This window comes from Centruroides vittatus, unplaced genomic scaffold (assembly GCF_030686945.1).
Source record: "Centruroides vittatus isolate TY-2023 unplaced genomic scaffold, ASM3068694v2 contig_18, whole genome shotgun sequence".
Classification (NCBI taxonomy): Eukaryota; Metazoa; Arthropoda; class Arachnida; order Scorpiones; family Buthidae; genus Centruroides; species Centruroides vittatus.
The window spans coordinates 5,385,262-5,409,776 of record NW_027121101.1 but is presented as its reverse complement, the minus strand read 5'-3'; the positions used below and the strand labels follow the sequence as shown (position 1 = coordinate 5,409,776).

The 24,515-nt window shown below is 35.0% G+C and overlaps 4 protein-coding genes across 5 annotated transcripts in view; 2 read left to right on the top strand and 2 right to left on the bottom strand.

Annotated features, from left to right (window-relative positions):
• Positions 1 to 10,161, bottom strand: part of Pgant2 (polypeptide N-acetylgalactosaminyltransferase 2) — a 40,575-nt gene extending 30,414 nt beyond the window's left edge. Inside the window, exons 1-3 of the mRNA XM_067263868.1 lie at positions 9,924 to 10,161; positions 4,920 to 5,155; positions 4,743 to 4,841 (exon numbers count right to left, since the gene is read on the bottom strand). Coding sequence (XP_067119969.1) covers positions 4,743 to 4,841; positions 4,920 to 5,155; positions 9,924 to 10,016 — 428 coding nt within the window. The 5' untranslated portion in view covers positions 10,017 to 10,161. The remainder of the gene's footprint in view (positions 1 to 4,742; positions 4,842 to 4,919; positions 5,156 to 9,923) is intronic.
• Positions 1 to 24,515, top strand: part of sip1 (septin interacting protein 1) — a 354,828-nt gene that overhangs the window by 38,230 nt on the left and 292,083 nt on the right. The window lies entirely within an intron of this gene.
• LOC136969720 (akirin-2-like) lies at positions 15,237 to 16,230 on the bottom strand. Its single transcript, XM_067263995.1, has 3 exons — positions 15,856 to 16,230; positions 15,631 to 15,820; positions 15,237 to 15,364 (listed from the first exon to the last, which is right to left on the bottom strand). Exons 1-3 carry the CDS (start codon positions 16,100 to 16,102, stop codon positions 15,298 to 15,300), a joined length of 504 nt encoding a protein of 167 aa, XP_067120096.1. The 5' UTR covers positions 16,103 to 16,230; the 3' UTR covers positions 15,237 to 15,297.
• Positions 20,606 to 24,515, top strand: part of TrpRS (Tryptophanyl-tRNA synthetase) — a 143,013-nt gene continuing 139,103 nt past the window's right edge. For both annotated transcript variants that reach the window (XM_067263837.1, XM_067263836.1), the window contains exon 1: positions 20,606 to 20,917. In XM_067263837.1, coding sequence (XP_067119938.1) covers positions 20,773 to 20,917 — 145 coding nt within the window. In that variant the 5' untranslated portion in view covers positions 20,606 to 20,772. The remainder of the gene's footprint in view (positions 20,918 to 24,515) is intronic.

Below are 24,515 nucleotides of genomic sequence, written 5' to 3'. Positions count from 1 at the left end.
TGAGGTAATCCTCTTTTCTGCCATTCAATGGAATACATCCAACAGCGTGTCTCTCCAAAAACATGATGTTTGACAATGAAATCCGTCATAGATTTCAACTTTTGTTTGAACACACGTGCAATGATGTCATGGCGATCCGAAGACGATTGTCCAGGCAACAGAAGATCTTTAATTTCTTCCCACGTAGGGTTGCATGTGAATGTTACGAATAAATCTGGACGGCCGTATGCGCGAACATAAGTCATTGCATCTTGTGCGTATTCATGCATGTGCCGTGGGCTTCCTGTGAATGTAGCTGGCAGTATGACCATTTTTCCCAGTTCGTTGAGATTGCCATCAGTAGCAATTGCATCGCGTAAATGAACATATTCTTCAGAGCGCAGCTTGGTTTGATTCAGTCGAATGAAAAGAAGTCGTTCAGTCTCGATTTTTGCATACATATCGACAACATATTGATGGAATAATTTCCGACATTTCAAAATGTGATTGTCTGTGTTCTCACGAATCATCAATCGATAAGAATAGTAATTCATGGCACTGACTTTCTTATTGGTCTCCCTATCTGTTTGTGGATTTCTCATTTTGATATTGAAATGATATCCATCTTCTCCTTGCCAGAATAAAATTGGATATTGCAATGCATCGTATGAGCGATGAGTTTCGGAGACTCGCTGAACATTACCATCTCTGCGATGAAGAACTATATCACGTGAGTTAAATTCTTCGCCAACTATGACGATCGCCACTTCATTAATTGTTGGTGCATTGTATTGTCTTTCGTGTTGGCCGGCTGGTGTTTTGTCAGCTCTAATGACAACTACATAATCATCAGCTGGCATTCGCTCGAGGGCCGTCCTGAACAGTCGAACTAATTCGTTATGTTCATCGAATAAATTTTGTAATGCAGCAACAATTTCTCGATTAGTGCCGGTATTGAATCGACAACGTTGATCAACTTGTTCATCAGTGGCTCCCATGAAATAAATTTGGAGAAATTTGTGATCTGCATCCGGCAGTGGTAGAAGTGATCCAGTACGATGATAAATTTGCCCTTGCACTTTGAACGTTGGCATGTAATTGTCACGTATGATTTCTGTTGCACCAAACGATGTCATTTGGAAACATGAATTGTACTTGCGTATGTTTGCCAAGAAATGTTTCGACTGGCTTGTGTCACCTGATACCAACGTTGATAATGGTTCGGGTGGTAAATGCAATTCTGGCAATTTCACTTTTCCACCTGCGCAGCACATTCCTGGAGTTTCATTTTTGAATTTCAAAGCATGGCAAAATTTGCATAATTTGTCCATTTTTTCAATAACGACACTTCGATGAAGACTGTAATCATAATCAGCATCGTAATTAAACGCAGCAAGATTCAAATCAGCGTGGAGTGTCCATCTGGATTGAACATTGCGTTCTCGATTCATTCCTAGTCTTGCTCCCCGTTGGTCAATTGTTTCCTTCGAGCGGGCTTGAGCAGTGCGTACTCGATCGGTTTCCAATCTCGATTCTCGTTGCTTGTTCGTTTGAGAAGAACGGGCTTGAGCAGTGTGTACTCGATTGGTTTTCAATCTCCATTCTCGTTGCTCGTTCGTTTGAGAAGAACGGGCTTGAGCAGTGTGTATTCGATTGGTTTCCAATCTCGATTCTCGTTGCTCGTTCGTTTGAGAAGAACGGGCTTGAGCAGTGTGTACTCGATTGGTTTTCAATCTCCATTCTCGTTGATCGTTCGTTTGAGAAGAACGGGCTTGAGCAGTGTGTATTCGATTGGTTTCCAATCTCGATTCTCGTTGCTCGTTCGTTTGAGAAGAACGGGCTTGAGCAGTGTGTACTCGATTGGTTTTCAATCTCCATTCTCGTTGCTCGTTCGTTTGAGAAGAACGGGCTTGAGCAGTGTGTACTCGAACGGCTTGTAATCTTGCTTTCTGTTCCTCGTCTGTTTCTGAAGCTCGTAATGCCTTTTTCTTTCGTGCTTGAGATGTAGATCGACCAATTGATTGACGTTTGGGGGGCATAACTGTCGGCGATGCTTGCAAATTCGCTGAGAAAAATGGGAAAAATCAGTATTCGAAAAAATTATTCAATTTCGAATTTATTCAAAGAATTATTCAATTTTTTAAATCGATTCAACTTACTATTAAATGTCTCTCTCTCACTGCTTCTCACTACTTTTCACTACTGCTTCTGGTCTACTCTCTTGTCTGACTTTTTCTTTCTGACCCTGAGACCTCTTGAGTCTTGTCTCTGACTTTCTATCTGACTCTTTGATCGGGTTGGAGCTCCCTTTTTAAACACTTCTAGCATGAGAAAGTTTGTCATCAGACGATGATTTATATGGTAGTGTCGTCATCGGGTGATGATTTATTGGCGGTTTCGTCATCGTAGCTGAGATGATTGTTTTATTTTGTTGTTTGATAATGACATCTAACTTTTATAGAGTCATAATCTTGTTGATGTGACTCATCTTTGTTTTGTGACAGCTCTCATCATTATTCATTGATTGCTTTGACTAAGTTCTTCGTTTAATGTGTAAACATTGTAGAAGTGACACTCGGTGCCGTGGAAGGGGGGTACGATGTTTCCACTTTTATATTTTTAATCCTTTACAAATTAATTTAATTACTTAATTGCTCCTTTCTGTTTTCCCTTGCATGTTGTCAGTTTTCTGATAGTTGGATAATAAACCGTTTCTACTCTAATTTGTCTCTTTAAACCATTTTAAGTTGATATTAAAATTTGGAAGCGGGAGTACCAAGATCGGTAAAATAGGCAAATTCCCTCATACAACTTCGATTGTTGTTTAAGATACAGTTAAGGTTTTAACAAAGGTCAAGTGAATACATAATTAGCAAAAATAAAGTGATTAAACAAAAATTATTACAAATAACAGTTCACAAATACATATATAAAGATATTTTTGGAAGGGGGGAAATGTTGGTCTTCACATATGCCAGAAACCTTTGTGGGAGTGTATTAAACAACTTCCCAAAGTTTCATGGCAATCGGATAAATGGTGTAGTAATGCATGAAGGACAGACAGACAGACAGACATATTCGTTTTTATATATATAGATAACACTTCCCCCGTGAGGGAAATTTCAAAAAATCCCTTCTTAGTGTACATTCTCTTGACGTACCCTATTAAAACGCAATCAAACGCGCGTCTAAAATAGTATAATAAAAGCCGAGTTCTTCACAGTAAGCCTTAATCCTGTCCCTCTCCCTCGCAAGGGAATATCGAAAAATCCCTTTTTAGTGTATATTCTGTTGACGTACCCTATTAAAACGCAATCAAACACACGTCTAAAATAGTATAATAAAAGCCGAGTTCTTCACAGTAAGCCTTAATCCTGTCCCTCTCCCCCGCAAGGAAATATCGAAAAATCTCTTTTTTAGTGTATATTCTGTTGACGTCACCTATTAAAACGCAATTAAAAACGCAAAAAACCGCATGTAAAATAGTATAAATAGAAGCCGAGTTCTTCACGGTAAGCCTTAATTCTGTCCCTTTCCCCGCTGGGGAATATCGAAAAATCCCTTTTTTAGTGTATATTCTGTTGACGTCACTTATTAAAACGCAATTAAAAACGCAAAAAACCGCATGTAAAATAGTATAATAAAAGCCGAGTTCTTCACAGTAAGCCTTAATTCTGTCCCTCTCCTTCGCAAGGGAATATCGAAAAATACCTTTTTAGTGTATATTCTGTTGACGTACCCTATTAAAACGCAATCAAACACACGTCTAAAATAGTATAATAAAAGTTGAGTTCTTCACAGTAAGCCTTAATCCTGTCCCTCTCCCCCGCAAGGAAATATCGAAAAATCTCTTTTTAGTATATATTCTGTTGACGTAACCTATTAAAACGCAATTAAAAACGCAAAAAACGCATGCAAAATAGTATAAATAGAAGCCGAGTTCTTCACAGTAAGCGTTAATCCTGTCCCTCTCCCCCCAGTGGGGGAATTTCGACATGTGTATTATATAAAAACACGTGCGTATTCGAATGCAACGTAGTGTCAAAATTTCAAAGGAATCGGTAGGAACAAACGAACGTTATATTTTATTTATATAGATAGATAGAAAATGATCTGGTTTAGTCCGTTCTCACAGAAAAACAATGCCTCACAGAGAAGCAAACTTAGGTCGTCGGAAGTTAGCGCCATCTGTTGGACATAAAAGCCTTAATCCATATATAAATATATTTTTGAAGGGGGGGAAATGGTGGTCTTCACATATGCCAGAAACCTTTGTGGGAGTGTATTAAACAACTTCCCAAAGTTTCATGGCAATCGGATAAACGCGCGACGGGTAAGCTAGTCTTTTATAATAGTCAATTTTTTCAAATAAAATAAATAGAATTGATTATTTTATTATAAAAGATTATGCATTCATACTAATGTGTAAAAGTTCTTTTTTGTTAAATAAATTTTAAAAAACTGGGTACTTATTTATAGACCACTCACCAAATAAACCACCCCCAGTTCATGATCAAACAGAAAAAATTCTATTCTACTAGCCATTAGTTCGATATCGTCAATTCCTGAGGACATATAGATATTACAGATATCTATATTACATATAGATGAAAACGTTCGTAGCAAGAATTTTTTCTGTTTGATTATGAACTGGTGGTGGTTTATTTGGTGAGTGATTCTTTTTTGTTTTTGAAATCTCCAAAATGATAATGAACTTTCTTCAATTATCTTTCCAAAATTATTATATTTATTACAATATCTACCTGCCCACAGTCCGTAAGAGAGTAGAACGTGCCTCATTATGAAACGTTATTATAACACTTGTTGGAGGAAGCTTATCTCTATAAATTTTTGATGCACATCTATTTAAATAAAAAAAATTTATATCACTCACAATACATAATAAACATCTTAAAAATAAATTAAAAATTCTTTCTTACTCAGGTTGTCTTGTGTCAGGAATTTTTCTATTGCTGGGAATTTTATCACTAGCTGCCTGATTAAATTTGTTACGTGCATAAGGATCAGCACCTGGTTTTAATCGTGTTTTTGCTATATATGATTCTTCGTCAAAATATTGCCATAACACTCCTACTTCTGCTGTTCCTGCTTCAGAAGTCAGTTTTAACTGTTCTTCTATTACAGATTGCTTTAATTTCAATGCTTTATTTTCAAGCTAATTAAAAAATACATATAGAAAGAAATATGTTAAAATTGCATATTACATAGAGAACCAATTATAGCATATAATAAAAATACAGCAAAACCGCTATCATTTATGGATTTATTGCTTAAAAAAAAATCTTTCAATTTCTAGGGTTTCTGAACAAATCCCATTTAAACTATGAAAATTAAACTTGAATCAATTATTGCTTGATTTATTGTTTTTCCACAACTGTGGTTAGAATTTTGAGTCCTAAAGAACATTAATCCTGTATTGATTGTTTTTAAGAAAGCACAATACCACACACAAATATTAGTGTGTGCTAGTAGTAGTAAAAAAAGTTGATGTTTTTGAAAGGGAGAGTCTGAACTAATAGTAGGAATTTAAAAAAATGGATGCATGTATGAGGGGGCTTCAAAAAGTTTGTGGAAAAACGATTTCAGTTATGATGTTTATTTTTCAAAATATGCTCCATTAAGGTTGATACACTTCTGAAATGTTAATACCTGTCTTTAAGTCCGTCTGAGTAAAACCGAGGGTCTTGTGATCTGAACCATGTCAGAGCAGCTCTTGTTAATCTTCAACTGATGGAAAATTGGTACCTTTCAATGATTTTTTCAACTTTGGAATCAAAAAGAAGTTGGATGAGGCTAAACCAAGGCTGTAAGGGAGATGTCGGATGATTTCCCATCGAAATTCACGTAGCATAGCTCTTGTTTGCTGAGTGGGTGCATTGTCATGGTGGAAGAGGATGTGTTGATGCAGCTTTCTGGGGCATTTTTTCAAGATACAAGGGTAATCCCAAAAGGTCTCCTATTTGTTTAGAAATACAAAGGAATGTTTATATTCAATAATGTTTATATCATTTTAAAGCTTGAACATTTATCTATTTTTCTACATAATTGCCATTTCAGTTGATGCATTTTTGTAGGAACTGTGGCAGTTTTTGTATGCCCATGTCATACCAGCTTGCTGCCATGTCGTGCTAAACCAATTGAAATTCATCGCCAATTGATGAAGGTATATAACGAGTTGTGCATGGGTGTCAAAAACGTCCTCAAGTGGTATAAGGAGTTCACAGATGACCATACTGAAATATACAACAATGAAAGAAGTGGGAGACCGTCACTTTCTGATGAGACAGTCACAAAAGTTGAACAAACCATGCGCGAAGATTGACAGATCACGCTGGATGATCACTGCATTTTGGTTCTTGGAGTTTCCCGAAGCACCATTCATAGGATTTTAACAGAAAAGTTGCAATATCAGAAGGTGTGTGCAAGATGGAACCTGCAACATGACAGCAAACTGGTATGACATGGACATACAAAAATGCCTGAACTGAAATGGGAATTATGTAGATAAATGTTCAAGTTTTAAAATGATGTAAACATTATTGAAAATAAACATTTCTTTGTATTTCTAAAAAAAAATAGGAGACCTTACTTTTGGGATTACCCTCGTACAATAACTTTCTTATAAATCAGTAACTCAAACAATACTTTAATTACACTCCAGCTAACATTTTTATTCCTTTTCAAAGGTCATCATCAGGCTTTTACATTTGAAACAATCTTTTTGAATGTATTGGAACATTGAACATAATACAAAATCAAAGTATTTCTAACTTATATTTAACATTGTAATTGGTTGAAATTAATAACATACAAATAAAACCAATCCAAACAAACCACCATATTAATAAAAATCATCTTATAATATTAGAGACAACCTAGTCCACTCATTTAACTAGAGTAATTTAGAAATCTCATACAGAATTTGGTTTAGATTGTCTTTCACTTGCTATGTTAAAGGCACTGGCTGTTGCTTACTGGCACTAACTGCATAATTATTTTTCTGAATTTGAATCATCATAAAAAAAACAACCTAGAGTCACATCCCATTTCCTGGTAACTTCCACTATTTTATCTAAATTCATTTCTTCAAAGGTGCAAATTTTCACATCCAATGTCAGGAATTTGTCCATTGTCCATCAGATGATTTATTGAAACAAGACTTTGGAGATTAGATAACTGTTTTAAAAGGTCTATGTTACCTCATCAAAAAGATTCGAATGTAGAATTACAGTAAACTAAAGTAGCTCCGATAGTTTCAGAAGCATTGTAGATTGTTTCTGAAGTCAATTCATCCCACACTCATCTGATCATAGAGAGATCTCTCAAGATGTCCATTGGTTTGTAATTATTGATCAAATCAATGAGTGCATGACTTAGGCATTCAGGGGTGCCCATACATTGGGCTGCTTGGGGCATGTGCCCCCTTTTCATCTGCATTGCCATTTTTCTAATCCTCAAATTCCACTATTAACAAACAGAAAATTTGTAACATCTAGTCATTCTGCAAATATAAAAGAAACTAATGAACAATATTTGTCCATCATTCCATGCAACTTCACCATATGTTGATCAAAACTTTACCTTGATAACAAGGAACATTCCTTGTTTTCAAGCCCTGATTACCAGTGCCACCCTGTAGGAGTGCTGATCCAATGTTGAATCATAGTTTAAAGCTTCTTGCATAATGTATGATGCCCTTTCTTATAGCTTGTGCCCCTTTCTATAGTCTGCAGGCACCACTGGTAGCATTGATAATGTGCTTCAAAACATTTAATTCCAGCATCCAAGAGAGTTGAAGTGTCAGTGCAATTCTGAGGAAGAAATTCTATCTTGACACAGCTTAGCATCTGTATTTTACAGCATGAAGCATCAAACAATAGCAGTAGGACATGACAGTTTGTCTCACGCTTTCATTGAATTCTTTTGCCAACGGTTGAACTCAATTGTTGTAATCCATGCCTTTTTGTGGTGTCAGTAATCAACATAAAGACAAAGTTTTTGAAACATCTTTATCTTTTTAAAGTTCCTCCAATAACTGTTATTGCTCTCTTGTTGCTTCCATCAACATTTGCAACCTTATAGGATTCAGATAAAATGGTCTTATTTGGCTGTATTTGATTAAACAAGCTATTTTCATCCATATTGTACACATTCCTTAACTTATGTGTCAATAATATTGCTTAATTTTGCAATGATTCAGGTCACCAAAACTTTGTCCACTTCAGTATTTTCACCTTGTCTTGTGCTGTGAAAGATCATACCTGTTAAAATTGAGACAACCAACCATTGCTAAAATTAAATACTGTTATTATCCCTTTTACCAAACTCTCTTGCTTGCTGTTTAATGATTACATCTGTTACTGTACTATGTTTAGTATCCACTTGACTGATCCATGGCATTAGGACATTCTCAAACTCTTCATGTTTGGCATCTATCAAATTTTGTTGCTATTGAAGATGCACCCCTTTATAACCCACCTTATCCATGCTTGTGAAGTGTCACCAATGATCTTCTACTGACAAGTGTTTTCCACAAAAGTGAAAGTGACTAGCAAGTTCTTGCTGACCTGCCTTCAAATATTGGTCCTTGTCAAATATCATGCTTTTTCAAAAGATCAACATAGTTCTTTTAACACATCATAAGCATAGCATGCTCAGAGACCAAAGACAGTAAAGTTTTGTAGCCTCCCTTTTATATCATCTTTAGTTTTCTAGAAAAGTCACTCTTTTTAATTCTATTTTCTGGAAGTTTCTACACTAATAAAATTCTTATCTCCTCATGGTGTAAAAGGGATGAATAGCTGAATTACTTTTGACCCTTTGAACCTGTTCCAATGGATCTGCCACCCTACCTGTAGTGTTTATTCTTGACAAAGACACAATAGACTAAATTTACATTAAATATAATTTATCTGGAGCTCAGGTTTAACCTACAAAATTCTTTAAAGGCTTAAAGATAAGGCCCTGGTGATAAGACCAAGTGATCAAAGTATCAACACTTTTTATTTCTTAAATCAATAATATAGTTATTAGTTCACAAAAAATGCATCGAGACTACACATATACACAAAGCAAAAGCTTCTTTATATTTATGAAAGGAACTTTTTATTTCTCATCATAGGTGACAAATTTTTATGCTATGCCACTGCTAAATTATTTAATATTCAAGAACCTTTAAATGCATAATTAAATGGCAAAACTTATGCAATTTAAATTAAAAATTCATTTATTATTATTCCAAATATTTTCATCTTTCAACGTTTTTGCTTAAAATTAATTGTACTTCAAAATAAATTTTTCTCCACATCATTTTGAACAGTTTTACCACTGATCAAAATTCAACATTATACAGTAGATTCTTGCCAATCCTTGCACAGAGGTGTCCGGATTAGCAAGAGTGCCAGATTACAGAGCGTACGGGCCTAAAGGCACGACCGGTTGCCCTTTGCCATCAAGCTTTTTTGGGAGGCAACAGTCAAATAATACAGTAGGCAAAGAAATAAAACCAAATAAAGAAGAAAACAGGTCACGCAACAAGACTAACATTGTCATAAGTAACAGAAGATATACCAGATAATTGAAGGCAAGATTAGCAAGAGTCTACTGTATTACTTGTAGCTAGCAGTTTAATCAAACATATACGTTTTATTTTATGCCCATAATCTATTTACTATGTCTTAACCATAAAATCAAAATTTTGTTGACAATTTAATGAAACTATTTGGCACATATCATCACAGTATTTAAAAATTATTTTGTTCATCTATTTTGTTTTCTTCTTGTTTTAAAACACAGTATAATCTCTTACGACAATGTTTGACCAGAAATTATATAAAAATTATATATAAAACAACCGAAAAACTTGATTAAACAACGAATCACGAGCTCGCAAGACTCTAATAAGTTAATCAGACCTGACTAACCTTATTGTCTTTCCACGATAACGTGAAGAAATAAGCCACTAATATTAACCAAGAAATGGCAATAATAACAACATATTTTATTTTCCGACGCATTATTAATTAACATTATACTAAATTTCCTTAACTATCGATTTCACGTTTGAAAGAAAGACTACAACTCGAGCGTTACTCCTCTCCTCGCCATTATTCCTCAAAATGAGTTTCGAACGGATATTACGAATGACGGACATCTGAAATGTAATCGTAGATGCTGCCCTCTGGTTTCTTTCCAGCATTATAAAAAATAAAATAAAATAAAATAAAAGCATAAATATTTTCATTTAGTTTAATTTTGTTAAAATTTTTAATATTAAAAATAAAATAAAATAAAATACACGTGATGTTCCGGCCAAGATGGAGAGTAAAAGCGTAAATACTCTCCCTGTAGGTGGGCCCGGTTTCCTGTGGTGCGTGGTTGAACCTTCGCTTTATAGAAAGAAAAGATCATTAACCGGTGAATACGGATGTTTAAAAATAAACATTGAAAAGAAATAAGTGTGATTTTAAAAAATGTAATCGTAATATGACAACCAACTTCTTTTCTAAATTATAATAAATACAAAATAATTTTTATGTATCGCTTATTTGATGTATTTTTCAGCTGTGATCATATTTCGGGTGATTGTGCCTACCCGTTATCTGAACATCTGCTAACGCCATATTGTGATAATTGAAATCTCATCAGCATACAAATATTATGCAATAAAAAATTATCAAAATGTAGAAATATAATTGAGCGAGCATTTGCGCATCTTGTTGGACGGTTCAGATGGCTAAAATTTTTAGACGCGTGTCGAATAGACTTGATTGTAAAAACAATTATTAGTTTATTGCATTCTGCACAATATTATACAAACTTATGTTGTAATAGAAGTATATGTTGGTTTCACGCGCGAGCGATCGCGATTGTGGACGGTCGGATTTGGGATGGAGGAGGTCGAGAGACAGCACGCCCGAAAGAAGTGCACACAACTACAGATTATCTAAACAAATACCCTTTATTTATGTAGAGATGTTTACACATATATACATACCAGAGTTTAACTATATACTGCAGTAATCAAATAGCATATTCGAGTAAAGATATCCATATCGTCCTCAATGAGTGTCGGATCCCTAACCAAGAGAGAGAGAGTTTACAATAGGATGCGAGGTGATAAATATCTTAGAATTTCCAATTCCCTTTTCCTTGTGACTTCAAGAAATGGAGATGTTCTGAAGATTTTATAGATGTACAGGACGTTGGTAAGATGTCTGGACGCGGGATAGCTTTTGCAGGTAAATGGATGTAAATTTGAGAGTAAGTTGTTCGCTGTCTTAAATAGTTGAACGGCAGGAGAACTGTCCAAGAGAGTCGAGGCTGGTGACCAACAAGATAGCGAACCTTCGCTGACCAACGAATTCTCTCCTTGTCGTCATCGATCCTCTTCTTTTATTTTGGGGATCTTCCCCTTACTGCCCTTTTTTGGTAATATTAAAGTCTATGTCCAATGCGCGAATTCGTGAACTCAGATGTGTCACCTTTGTAAGTGTAAGGTCGCCGACTTCCAGGGGAAAACAGTTACTCACGCGTCAGGAAAACCTAGGGTCGAAATCGTATGTGGGTGGTGGCGGTAGGAGACAAAGATGACAAGTGTCTTACACAAAACCGTTTATTCTAACTACTAAGTTAACTTACATATTATTGAGGTACAACACGATCTAGATCGTTGGGACAATGTAGGTAGGGTGACGTTGGGAACGTTCCGGGCTTCCTAGGTCGATTTCGGAGAGACAGTCTTGTGGCGCTGATGTATGATGAAATGTAGTCTCGTTGTTGTAAATGAGGGGGAGTTTCGTCGGCCTCTGTAGACGGCAAACTTTGTTTCTCGGGATCTCCGGACCGTTTTGACCTGTGCAGAGTCGACTGGGGAGGAACCGCCTGTCTGAAGGAGAACCGCCGCACTTCTTTTCCGAATGGCCGAATGAGTATCGAACTCTCTGACCTCGCGACTCGGGAGTTTTATAAGATTTTCTCCCTTGAATCTCACCCTTTTGATTGGTTCTGTTCCTCCTCTCCCTTACTTCGATTGGTCATTTCTTTTGTTTCTATGCGAAACCGGAGACCGATCTGGGTCGGGAGAGTTCCGAGAGGTGTTGACGGAGTCTTTGAAGTTCGTGCTAGTATATTCCGCCGTTATGGCCCTCTCTTTGACGTTTTTGACCTCAAGCGGTCCGCCAGATGCTTCGGTGGCCATTTACCCCCCTTTGTTTCCCGTTTCTGACACTCGTACACGAGCACCTGGACAAAGCTCCCTCTCTCTCGGTTGATATCCTCTCGATCGTTCATTATCGTGTCGCGTTTGTTCTAAGATAGGTTTTGGGAAAGTTTCTTTCGTGTCTGGTTTACATCACCAACACTTGTTCCTGACACGATTTGACTCTCGAAATTTTCCGACTTCGGAACTTTATAATTATTCACCACTTTTACGCGTTTTTGCGATCCCTACATAAGGAAACGAATCTGAGGAAGGTGTAGTCATATCCTCCAACTTTTATTTAATGTTGAAAAAGAAAAAAAATTTTTGTTGGGGAAAATTTGTAATTTAACAAGTTTAAATAAAAATTTGCCATTCTTCTTTCTATCTAGTCTGAGTTCTCACGCTAATGAGATGCAATGAAAAAAGCTTAAAAACGATTACTTTTTAGTAATAATAAGTCAAAGTATCGTTAAATAAAATATTATATCTTCACCAATTTCTCCTTCGAGAATATAAAATTCTTTTCCCATTTTTTCCAGTTGACTTGAAAAGTCCCCATTTTGGGGAGAAACTTCCAATCTGGCATCGTTGTCTTCAGCACCTCTGGTTTAATTTGCTACAAGAAGCAGACTAGAACGTGTTCAAATGCTTCTTTTCGTAAATAAAAATCTGCAGTTGGTGAAAATGAGAACAATTATTGATCTATTGTAGTTAAGATAACAGTACTAAACAGAAGGTACAGTACATGTACTTTTTTTTTAGCTCTTTCCACCCTGTGGGCACTAAGAGGGCCTCTTATAGTAGGCCCATTATGGGTTCGGCCAGGCCCACAATGGGGCGACCGGTGGTGAGGGACGGTGCCCGACATATCTGAACGGACCACCCCCGAAAAATTCCTGGGGATTATTCGACCCGTTCGGATTTTATCCCGGGTCCCCCAGAGCGGTAGGCTGCCACCTTGACCGCTCGGCCATCCGGCCGTCGAAAGGATGGGGGTTGGAAAGCAATGGAAGGAACAATATGTGGCACTTGTAATGTAGTAACGCCAACAAAAGTTTATTATTATTAATTTTTTATTGTTATTTCCACATTGTTCATGTTTTCTGAATTTAAAAAGTTATATAGAACGTGCTCAGCAAAATATTAAATATTAATCTAACACCTTTATCGTTGCCGAGAAAGTTTAATTTAAAACAAACGTTTTCGACCTATTCCATAGGCCATCATCAGGTTAAATAAACCGACAAATGGAACAGTTCCGTTCTAGAGGATCGAATACAAATATTTAAATTTCAAAAAATTGACAACGGATTAAAGGATGATAAATAATAAACGAATATTGTATAAAATTAAAAACAAGGAATAAAATAAAACTAAAATAAACTCAGAAAAACTCCTAAATACAAGTATCAACTAATACTAATGCAGAACAATAAAATAAACATGTAACATGCAACATTAGAAAACTGAAGAAAAGAGTTTTGTATGACTTCCGTAAAGATATAATCTATTTTAAAAGATATGTGGACGACATCTTTATATTATGGAATAATAACCGTAAAATTAATGAATTCATTGAAAGCATCAATCGTAATAACGACGGCCTAAAACTAAAATTAGAACAGAAAAGTTCCGTAACAATACACTTTTTAGACATCAACATCCAGTTCAAAAACGGGCATTTATCTACCAGTGTTTACGTTAAACCAACGCACAGTCCACTTTATATCCCCTCGGAATCTAACGATCCATAATTATATAAGATGGCGGCATTTCGGGCTCTAATCCGAAGGGCCTTTCTATATTGTGACAACGTTATGGACAGAGCAAAGAAAATTAACAGAATTCTACAGGTAGCCGAAACCTTAGGGTACAAGAAAAGCGCAATAACAGGAATGGCTAGAAGGTTCGAGAAGAACGTAGCAAGAGGCTCTAAACAAGGTCCCGGTAAAATCACAAAATTCACTTATAACAGATATGCCAAAGGCATTATGAAAGAAATTGCGAACCGCAATGAATCATCAATAATTCTAAAAAGAGCCCCGAACCTTTATAAGATTTTAAGGAATGACAAGGATAACATTAAGAAGGAAGAAAAAGTAGGTGTGTATAGGATACCGTACGAGAACGCACAGCTGGAAATTAAGAAAGATTATATCGGCGTTACGACAAGGAGTTTGAGTGTAAGACTCAAGGAGCACAAGTATAGCATCAGAATGAGTTCCAACGCCACGGTACTATCCCAAATGGCTCAGACCGAAAACTCGGTAGTTAAATGGGATGAAGCGGACATTATCAAACCCGTGAGCTCCCCAACGTTAGCATGGACCGCTGAGAAAATAGAGATTTACAAAAGCAAACTGAAAGGGGCGTGTATAAATGCGAGGGACACTGAGGGCCTTCCATCGGCCTGGAAGCATATGGTTAAAAACTCTGCAAGGAACTCTTAATTTACATGTTTATTTTATTGTTCTGCATTAGTATTAGTTGATACTTGTATTTAGGAGTTTTTCTGAGTTTATTTTAGTTTTATTTTATTCCTTGTTTTTAATTTTATACAATATTCGTTTATTATTTATCATCTTTTGATCCGTTGTCAATTTTTTGAAATTTAAATATTTGTATTCGATCCTCTTTTTTTTTTTTTTTTTTTTTTTTTTTTTTTTTAACTCTTTCCGCTCTGTGAGCACTAAGAGGGCCTCTTTTCTTTTTAGTAGGCCCATTATGGGTTCGGCCAGGCCCACAATGGGGCGACCGGGTGGTGAGGGACGGGGCCCGACATATCCGAACGGACCACCCCCCGAAAAATTCCTGGGGATTATTCGACCCGTTCGGATTCGATCCCGGGTCCCCCAGAGCGGTAGGCTGCCACCTTTACCGCTCGGCCATCCGGCCGTCGTATTCGATCCTCTAGAACGAAACTGTTCCATTTGTCGGTTAATTTAACCTGGTGATGGCCTATGGAATAGGTCGAAAACGTTTGTTTTAAATTAAACTTTCTCGGCAACGATAAAGGTGGTAGATTAATATTTAAAAAGTTATACAACTGAATTCTCAGCACGCTAGTGTTCCACTGCTGAATTATCCAATGTAGTTTAAGACAAATAACAAGGTATACCGTTTTCAAACCTTTTTTGAATTTGATCATATGCGAACTTAACGTATCATATCGAGCGGCCGGATGGCCGAGCGGTCAAGGTGGCAGCCTACCGCTCTGGGGGACCCGGGATCGAATCCGAACGGGTCGAAAAATCCCCAGGAATTTTTCGGGGGGTGGTCCGTTCGGATATGTCGGGCCCCGTCCCTCACCACCCGGTCGCCCCATTGTGGGCCTGGCCGAACCCATAATGGGCCTACTAAAAGAGGCCCTCTTAGTGCCCACAGGGCGGAAAGAGTAAAAAAAAAAAAAAAAAAAAAAAAAAAAAAAAAACGTATCATATCGATCAGCTAATTTTGTTGTCAATACACGATCGTACTCCTCACGAATCAGATTTTCACGGTCTTTCATCATACGCTCGCAGATTAAGCCAACTTGTCGGAAAGTAAAAAGCGGCTGATCGCGTCTCGACGGTGCTAAAAAGCCACTTCCAGGACTTACTATATTCATGATGGGAGAGTCTGACGAACTCTCTGGTGTGTTAGATCCTCCGGACGAAAATAAAATTGTTCTCGTCTTTGTAGCCTTTTCATCTCTTCTCTAATATTTGTGGCTATTTGTTCAGATGTAAGTTTAGGAGAAACATCTCCGAACGGTGATGGATGGATTTCGTGTAATCTTGTCGGCGGAATGACCGGCGATAATGTCATGGAGCCACGTCTTCGCCTTTTAGCTGGTTTGCGATTAATTGTGTTCGATGCATCGCAATCGCAGAACCTCTTCAACTTAAGCCTACGGGTCATACCGAAAATATCGTTATTTCTCTATAAATATCACGTAATATCAACTTCCTATCGTTTGCGTACGAAATTCATACACTTAGAAGTCGGAAAAGTCACTAATTTTTAAATTTTTTAACAATGGAACGTTAGACTACAGCTTCCGTAATATCCAACCCAAGTAAATTAAAAAGTCCATTAAATATTTTGTTCTATTCTTAAATTTAAAAATTGTGTTCGATTTTTTTACGCCTGATGACGTAGCAATTTTTTAAAATTAAAAGTATGTGATTTTAATGCTGATTTACTGTTTCTCGAATGACTGTCATAAATAATCAAAAGAATATCTAAAGTGATATTCATAAATAAAAAATCCCGTGTTTATTTGTATTCTTTCATTTCCTTTTCTCTTAAAATATTCATGTTTTCTATTTACTTTTAAAAATATTATTTCAGTAACTGGCAAAATTTTAATTTGATGTTCATTTATTTAATTTAATGCTCTTTGATATTGAATGCAAGACTGTAAAGAAATTATTATTTATCTCTTAAATTTTTATATTAAATGTCTTAAAATGCAATATTTTTTCATCATTTTGCAATTTAATGACACAAATGTTTTCCAAAACTTTTAATTTGTTTTATATCAACTTCTTAATCAAACTTTAAACAATGTTAAAAAAGAGGAAAATTTTACATTTAAAAAATGAGAAAATTGATTTGATTTAAGATTTCTGCATACAACGAGCTAGAATATATTACATAGAGTGACTGTAGCGACGCCATGTTGGAAAAAACTTGAGTACACATCCGCCATTTTTCTTTTGGTCAAGGGAGCGTGGCATTTGTGCCGAGTAAAGACAACGAGTTAGAATATTCTAATTCGTTGTGTAAAAGTGTGCTGTTGTACTGTAAAACTCAAATTCAAAAAGATTGAAGTTTCATATCTTAGAATTTAGTAGATTATTTTTCTTTTTACTTTTCGTTTTGCTTTGTTAATTTATTATTATGTAGAAATAAATAAAACAAGTTAAATAATAAGTATTAAATAAAATTATTAACTAAAATTGAAGTTTATTAAGTTAAGTAATAAGTCATATAAGGTAATTAAGTTTATTAAGTAAGTATTCGAAATTTGGTTAATATTCGAATTAGAGAAAAGTGATATTCGCCCATTTCTAGTAAATAGCGTAATTAATATTAATGTTGATAATTACGAATTATCGCTGTGTCGGTATTTCTCACTAGCCGGCCATTGTAAGCCTGGCCGAATTCACAATGGGTGTGGATAAAATGTCCTCTTACTACCGAAGAGTCGAAAATGAAAGAATGAAGAAGAAAAAAAAAGATTATGTTACATTCGAAATAAGAGAGCGATATTAATTATCAAAGTTTATTTATCGCTTATTAATTATCAAAGTTTTGTTTTATGTTCAGATTTAACATTTTGCTTTCCATCCAACAGGAAAGGAGAACTTTAATAAACAGAGAATATTCGTTTAAAAAAATAAATAAATAAATAACTTTACATTCCTTAGCTCATTTAATAACCCAAAATAAAGGGATTCTCAGTAAAGCTCATCAAATTAGTTGTAATCAGAAATCCACACTGAGCTACTCCGGTTAGCTTTTCTCATTTATTCCTCGTGTCTTCGGCGAATTAAAGTTCAACCCAAAGCTATAAATATCAATAATTAGTCTTACATAAATGTGACTGGAAACTAGATTAACGTGAGCTAAACATTATGACATATTTTAGACATTTCAGTTTAACGCAATTTTGTATAAAAATGATTGATTTATTTAAATAAGTAAAGTGTTATATTTCATAAATGAAGTTCCAATTTAATTAACGATTGATATTGCTAATGTTTTAAATTTCAAATTCTGATTATTTTAATCATAATTTTAGATTAAAAATATATGTAAGTATTGTAATCAGAAAATCAATAATATAATAATTATAATATGCATATTATTATAAAGTACTTCTTAGTATTAATTTTACTCCAGATTTTGTTAACGATACTGTTTTTACTTCTTAATTTAATTAAGCAGTAGTACAGTTACTAGTAATTAGTACAAGTATTAGTAACTATACTACCAGGGCCGGATTTACCAATCCAGGGGCCTTGGGCACAAATTCGCTGGGGGCCCCCTTTAAGAGTAAGCAAATTTGATGATTTAGAAAATTTACACAAAATACTGTACTTTCAACTAGATTTCAACTAGGAAGTTGTAAATTTCATTTAAAAATAAGGTTATTGTAAATATATATATATTTTATTATGTAAAACTAATTATTTTAATTTAATTGAAAAATACCTTTGTAAAATTTTTTTCCGAAATTTTCCGATGTTTCATAGGTTTTTCCCGGGTTTGGTTTTCTCTGCCTGTGGCCCTCATGATTAGGCCACAGTAGGCTGTCGCGGTAATAGGAAAAAAAAATTATGTTCAAACATACTTTTGTGGGGGCCCCTATTTTGTGGGGGCCTTGGGCACAGACCCCAAATGTCCTTATGTAAATCCGGCCCTGTATACTACTATTTTTTTTTTTAGCTCTTTCCGTCCTGTGGGCACTAAGAGGGCCTCTTTTAGTAGGCCCATTATGAGTTCGGCCAGACCCACAATGGGGCGACCGGGTGGTGAGGGACGGGGCCCGACATATCCGAACGGACCACCCCCCGAAAAATTCCTGGGGATTATTCGACCCGTTCGGATTCGATCCCGGGTCCCCCAGAGCGGTAGGCTGCCACCTTGACCGCTCGGCCATCCGGCCGTCCCTGTATACCACTATAACAGTAATAGTATTAATAGCAATGACGAATCCAGGAGCAAATTTTAGGGGATATTACTAATTCGTATACTGTACAAAATAAACAGCATATAAAAATTTATCGCTTTAAATTTACAATATGCAACAAATTATTTTCTCGTCATGTGTTATAATTAATGTTGCTACCATGCTGGTTTTCACCCGGACAAGCCGGTTTTTAAATTCATAGTCCGGATTATTTATTAATTTGTCCGATTTTTGGATGTTTTTAATGAATTTTGCACAATACAAGAAAGAGTAGGAAATTTGGAAGACAAATTAAAAGCAGAAAAAAATAATTCACAGTTATGGGCAATTATATTTAAAAAAAAAAAGAAATTTTCAAAACGTTCAGAAGATAATTGAATTTAGCGAGGTTGCGGCCGAAGTTTTAAACGTAAAAACGTGTACGTCGGACGTTCAGCGCCGCTTTCCTGTAAGCCTAGAAATTTGACAATGGCGTTTGGAATGTCGAGCGTGATTCTACCGACGTTCCAAACACCATTGTCAAATTTCTAGGCTTACAGGAAAGCGGCGCTGAACGTCCGACGTACACGTTTTTACGTTTAAAACTTCGGCCTCAACCTCGCTATTATGTTTAGCATTCCAACTTCTAATGCGTACGTTGAAAGATGTTTCTTATGGTGAGATAAAAGAAACAGATTAACACCGAAAAATGTTAAAACGGAACTACTAATTTGCAATAACATAAAAATTGAATGTAAAAATTTTTACGAAGAAATAATAAAAAATAAAAAACTCTTAGAAGCATCTAAGAGCAACCAAAAATACACCATATGCGACCGCTAATTCATGAGTATTATATAAATCTATACTACCCATGAATTAGCGGTCACATAAGGTGGGAATTTAATTGTATTCGCATTAAAATAGAAAATAAGACACAATATAAATGAAAAAAGAAATATCAATTAGAAAATATTTTTGGAAAACTTTATAGTGTTTCTTTCCTTTTTCTTTGGAGGGGGCCGGGGCCGCTTGCCTCCCTCTAGGTGCTTCACTGGATCCAGCTGACCAACTATCAAAAATAGAAATATAGGAAAAGCCATATTCAAAATCAAGACATGACGACTGATCTAGGAGGGAAGTATTCAGATTGGTCCAGTAACGAATCTTTGGCCTCAGAGTGTTTCTTGTTTTCTTATCCAGCTAAACTACCAGAAATGACAATAACAATAGAGCTTTCGACGAGACGCAGGAAATGCCATAACTTGAAGCTTTAGTCGCAGCAGTATACCACATTACAGTGATAAACGTGTCATTAAAGTGTTTTCATGACTATGTTCTATCGGCACGAGGATCTAATCTCTTACCTTCAAATGTTAACAAACTCATATTTATTAATAAAAATTATGATTTTTACAAGGACTTTGCTTTCCGTTTAAGCCAAAGTAAGATATCGGCTGGAAGCAATTTAAATTAAACCAACGTATTAACAATGGCAGTTAATAAAAATTATCACCAAGCACCTGACTACTCGGGATTCGAACTTCCCGACTTCTTTTCTTACGCCGGGTCACCTGCGAAAGGTCGAAGGGGACGCCTCAATAGTTTTAATTCATTTCACATTATACGTATAAATGGCAATTCATAAAAATATCAATGCATTTTATTCTAATTTACTAGTAACTATTTTTTATATTAACATTTTCATATTAAATATAAAAAGAAAAAAAGTTAGGTGGCGCTGCCGTTTTCCGGATGTTACTGATGCAATGCTGCACATTGGGATGCAATCTCGTTGCAGCGTGGTTGGAAGTTTGAGAGACATTTAAATGTTTCGATGATGTTTTTATGTCATAAATAATATCACACTATAATATTTCTTACTTTGAGAATCGGAAACGTCGGAGTGAAAATGAGTATAATACTTGATGGGTTAGAAAATATGGTTTTAGAAGAGAATATAGACAATGAAAAATCAAAACAGGAGGATGATTTCGTTGATCCTTGGAATGTAGTAAGCAAATCTGCAGCTGGAGTCGATTATGATAAACTTACTCGTAAGACTAATCAAATTATTCACCTTATTTGTGATTTTAGTGGTGATGTATTCAATCATCAATTAATTTGCCAATATTTCCTGTAGCCTGCAGTCGGAATAAATCAATAAATTCATTTTTAATGGATCGATCATTCGCTTCTTACAAAAAAATGAGATGTTAGCTTGCAGTTAATCAATATAAATTGTAATTTTCAAAACAATTTACTAAATTTGAATCGATAAATGAAGCTTATTTTTTTCAAATTTTTTTGGTAAATGAATGAAATTTCTTGGAAATATCTAACAATTTCTCTCTTTCTCTCTCTTTTTTTTAAATGAATATTTTACACACACCAGGAATATAGCTCGGAGTTTTCGTGTTCAAATTTTTTTCTGTGAGGGTGGTTTTTTCCAACATCCGACGATCCGTAAAACAAAGATGAGTGTAAATAACAAAATGAATTTATTACCAAAAGTTAGGTACAAACACGATTACTTTTTGACATAATCACCATGAAGATTGAGGCATTTGTCTATCTGTGGATGAGCTTTGAAATCCCCTCTTCGTAGAATGTTGCCGCCAGTGACTCGAGATGGTCCTTAACATTGTTTTGAAGATCGTCGTTAGTCTCAAACCTCTGCCCTCTTAGCCACGCTTTTAGTTCAGGAAAGAGGTGGAAGTCTTCACACATTAAAGGTGTGAACACTCACCTTTCTGACTTCCACCTAGCTTCAAACTTTTTAAACATCCAGTGTACAGCCCCGATTTAGTGCCGAGTGACTTCCATCTCTTTCCTGAACTAAAAGTGTGGCTAGGAGGGCAGAGGTTTGAGACTAATGACGATTTTCAAAACAACGTTAAGACCCATTTCGAGTCGCTGGTGGCAGCATTCTACAAAGAGGGGATTTCAAAGCTCATTCACAGATAGACAAATGCCTAAATCTTCATGGTGATTATGTCAAAAAGTAATCGTGTTTGTACCTAACTTTCGTAATAAATTCATTTTGTTATTTGCACTTGTCTTTGTTTTATGGACTGTCAGAGGTTGGAAAAAAACAGCCTACATATATACATCAATATCATAATGGATTATAATTCATTATGATATTGATATACTGTATACAGAAAAAATTTAACACGGAACCTTGTAAATGGAAACAATTGGCATATGTGAAAAAAATCAACAACTTTACAAGTTGAATAATCTATTGCTTTTAGCCCTTAATGTTTTAGTTTTTGTCTATATTTTAGAGAATCATTAAGTATATTTGTCAATTAGACAAATATACTTGAGGGCTTATTAGGTCCAAAATGCATTTTAAGCATTCTATACAATATATTGTCAAAAAGAGCAATACTTTATTGTAGAGAATCATTAAGGACTTTGTAATTTAATTCTGGTTTGCCAGTGTGATAAGCCCTCAAGTATATTTGTCTAATTGATATAGCCTAAGAAAAATAAAAGTTTACAAGTATTTATTTATTCATTCAATGCAGAAATTTCAGGTTAAAGTTTAAAGATATTTTAATTGACTAGTATGGAAACTGAAATTATTGAAAGTGTATAGTTTTGAATGTTAAAATTTTTTAGATTATTTTGCCATTAGTTTAATTATTCATAATTTGTCTGTATGGGTTGTCTGTCTTGATTAATGTGATTAATTAATCCCTCAATCCTACAATATAAAAATTGTGTTAATCGAAATATGGTATTTGTGTTAAGTAAAGACTGCTGGTAAAGCCGTGTAAATTAAAACTTCTGTCATGTATATAAAGAGATTGCCATAATTAATTTTGTGTGTTAATCGAATCCCATGTTAAGGAAAACTGCATTAAGCGAGGGATACCTGTAGTGTATTATAATGAACATAACAAATAGTGAATTATTAATACTGGATGATGTTTTGTTTTCAGGAATAATAGTATTAGTATTTTTAAAAAAATGCTGCCGAGTAATTTAATTTAAATGGATATTTTCTTTAGTTATTTTAGGTTTGTAAAGTTATAACTATTGAATTCAGATCTGTCAATCTAATGTACAGTTCAATTACATAATAATTTTAATTATTATGGTGTCGGAGCATTTCTACACAGTATATATACTGGTGCCTAGTGCTATACCAGACCAAAGGCATAAGTATAGAAAAAAACGTTTTGTTTACATGCTATTCATATATGTATCTCTGTTTAAGAATTTCCTGCCTATGTTACATGTGTTTAGTATGGCAGCCTTCTGTAGCATGATAAATGTGCTGTGGTGAAGCCTAATGTTTTCAGATTTTTGTGTAATATATGTGGTATGACATCTGTGCAACAAATGACTACTGGCACAATAAGAATCTTATCCATTCTCCACAGACACTTTATTCCATTTTGTTGTTATTATATAAATTTTGATCGTAAAAGTAGTGGTGGATTAACAATTAAGCTGATTAGGTTTAAGCTTGGGAGCCCAGAACAAAAGAAAAAAGATGGTTTAATTGAATGTACCCATGGGTGTAGCCAAGAAGGGGCATGGGTGGCCCCACCCTCCGCACTTAACCTGGTGCCCCTCCCCAGAAAATTACAGCCAAATAAGTGTTGAGCTGATTTACAAAAAGAAATAGAAAGCTGAAGCTAATTTAATTGGGTGTAGTGTACCCACTGAAAGTCTAGATCTAGATTAAAGACAGTGAACTATATTAAAGAATGATAAATTAACCAATCAATTATTTTTTGTTTGTTTAAGGCATTGCTAGAGGTTGATATTAATGTTACGAGAATGTATGATTAAAGGAAGTTTCATATTATATGTGTGTTAAGTTATTGTCGATTCCTATGGAAATTCCATTTTAATGAACAATAATTTGAAATAATTCAATTTTGTGTCAGGCTGGCCTCTACTAGGCTCCCCATAACAAAACCCTGGCTACGCCAATGAATGTACCATACATGTGAGTATTTTGGATGATATTTCAAATGAATTTTGCATATATATATTTTTATATGTGGAATATTACAAATACTGTTTTGTTTTTCAAAATTAGGTTCCTGATATAGGCCTACTGTACATTTAGAAATATAGTAAAATCTGCATAGTGCTCTGAATGTCAAAGTGAAGAAATCTTGGTTATATATGTTTGAAAGGCCTGGTTGAAAAAAAAATGCATAAATGAAAAAAAGAATATAAATGGAAACCAGTGCCTCACCTGCCTAGGAGCTCTTGGCCTCAAGCCCTGAAATTGGAAATCCACCATTGCTTAGAACTTTTGAAATGCACTATTTAGTTATTTAGCTCACTTGTTTTTTATTATTATTAAATTTTAAATGTCAAATATTCTATATGTAAGTGAAGAATGTTGCACTTGTATACATAGAATTAATATTACAAAGATCATTTTAATATATTACTATATGTTGTTATATATTTAATTCTTTCATTTTTTATCCAAAACACTTTCTAAAAAGATTGTCTGATTTTAATTTACTTTAATTTCAAAATTACATATCAGAACTTACATTATTTGGTGTCTATGAATTTAGCAAGCTTAGGAGATTAATCATGAAAATGTTTTCAATATGTATGTCATCAATTGCGGAACTATATGCAACTGACATCAAAAGTCCTTCATAACTG

Excerpts from the sequence above, each read along its gene's own strand:
- LOC136969720 (XM_067263995.1), bottom strand. The coding sequence starts at position 16,102 with ATGACCCGTAGGCTTAAGTTGAAGAGGTTCTGCGATTGCGATGCATCG. Across the intron at positions 15,821-15,855 it reads ACGAGAACAATTTTATTTTC|ACTCTCCCATCATGAATATA; the intron begins GTCCGGAGGATC and ends AGAGTTCGTCAG. Across the intron at positions 15,365-15,630 it reads GCTGATCGATATGATACGTT|CGTTAAGTTCGCATATGATC; the intron begins TTTTTTTTTTTT and ends CTCGATATGATA.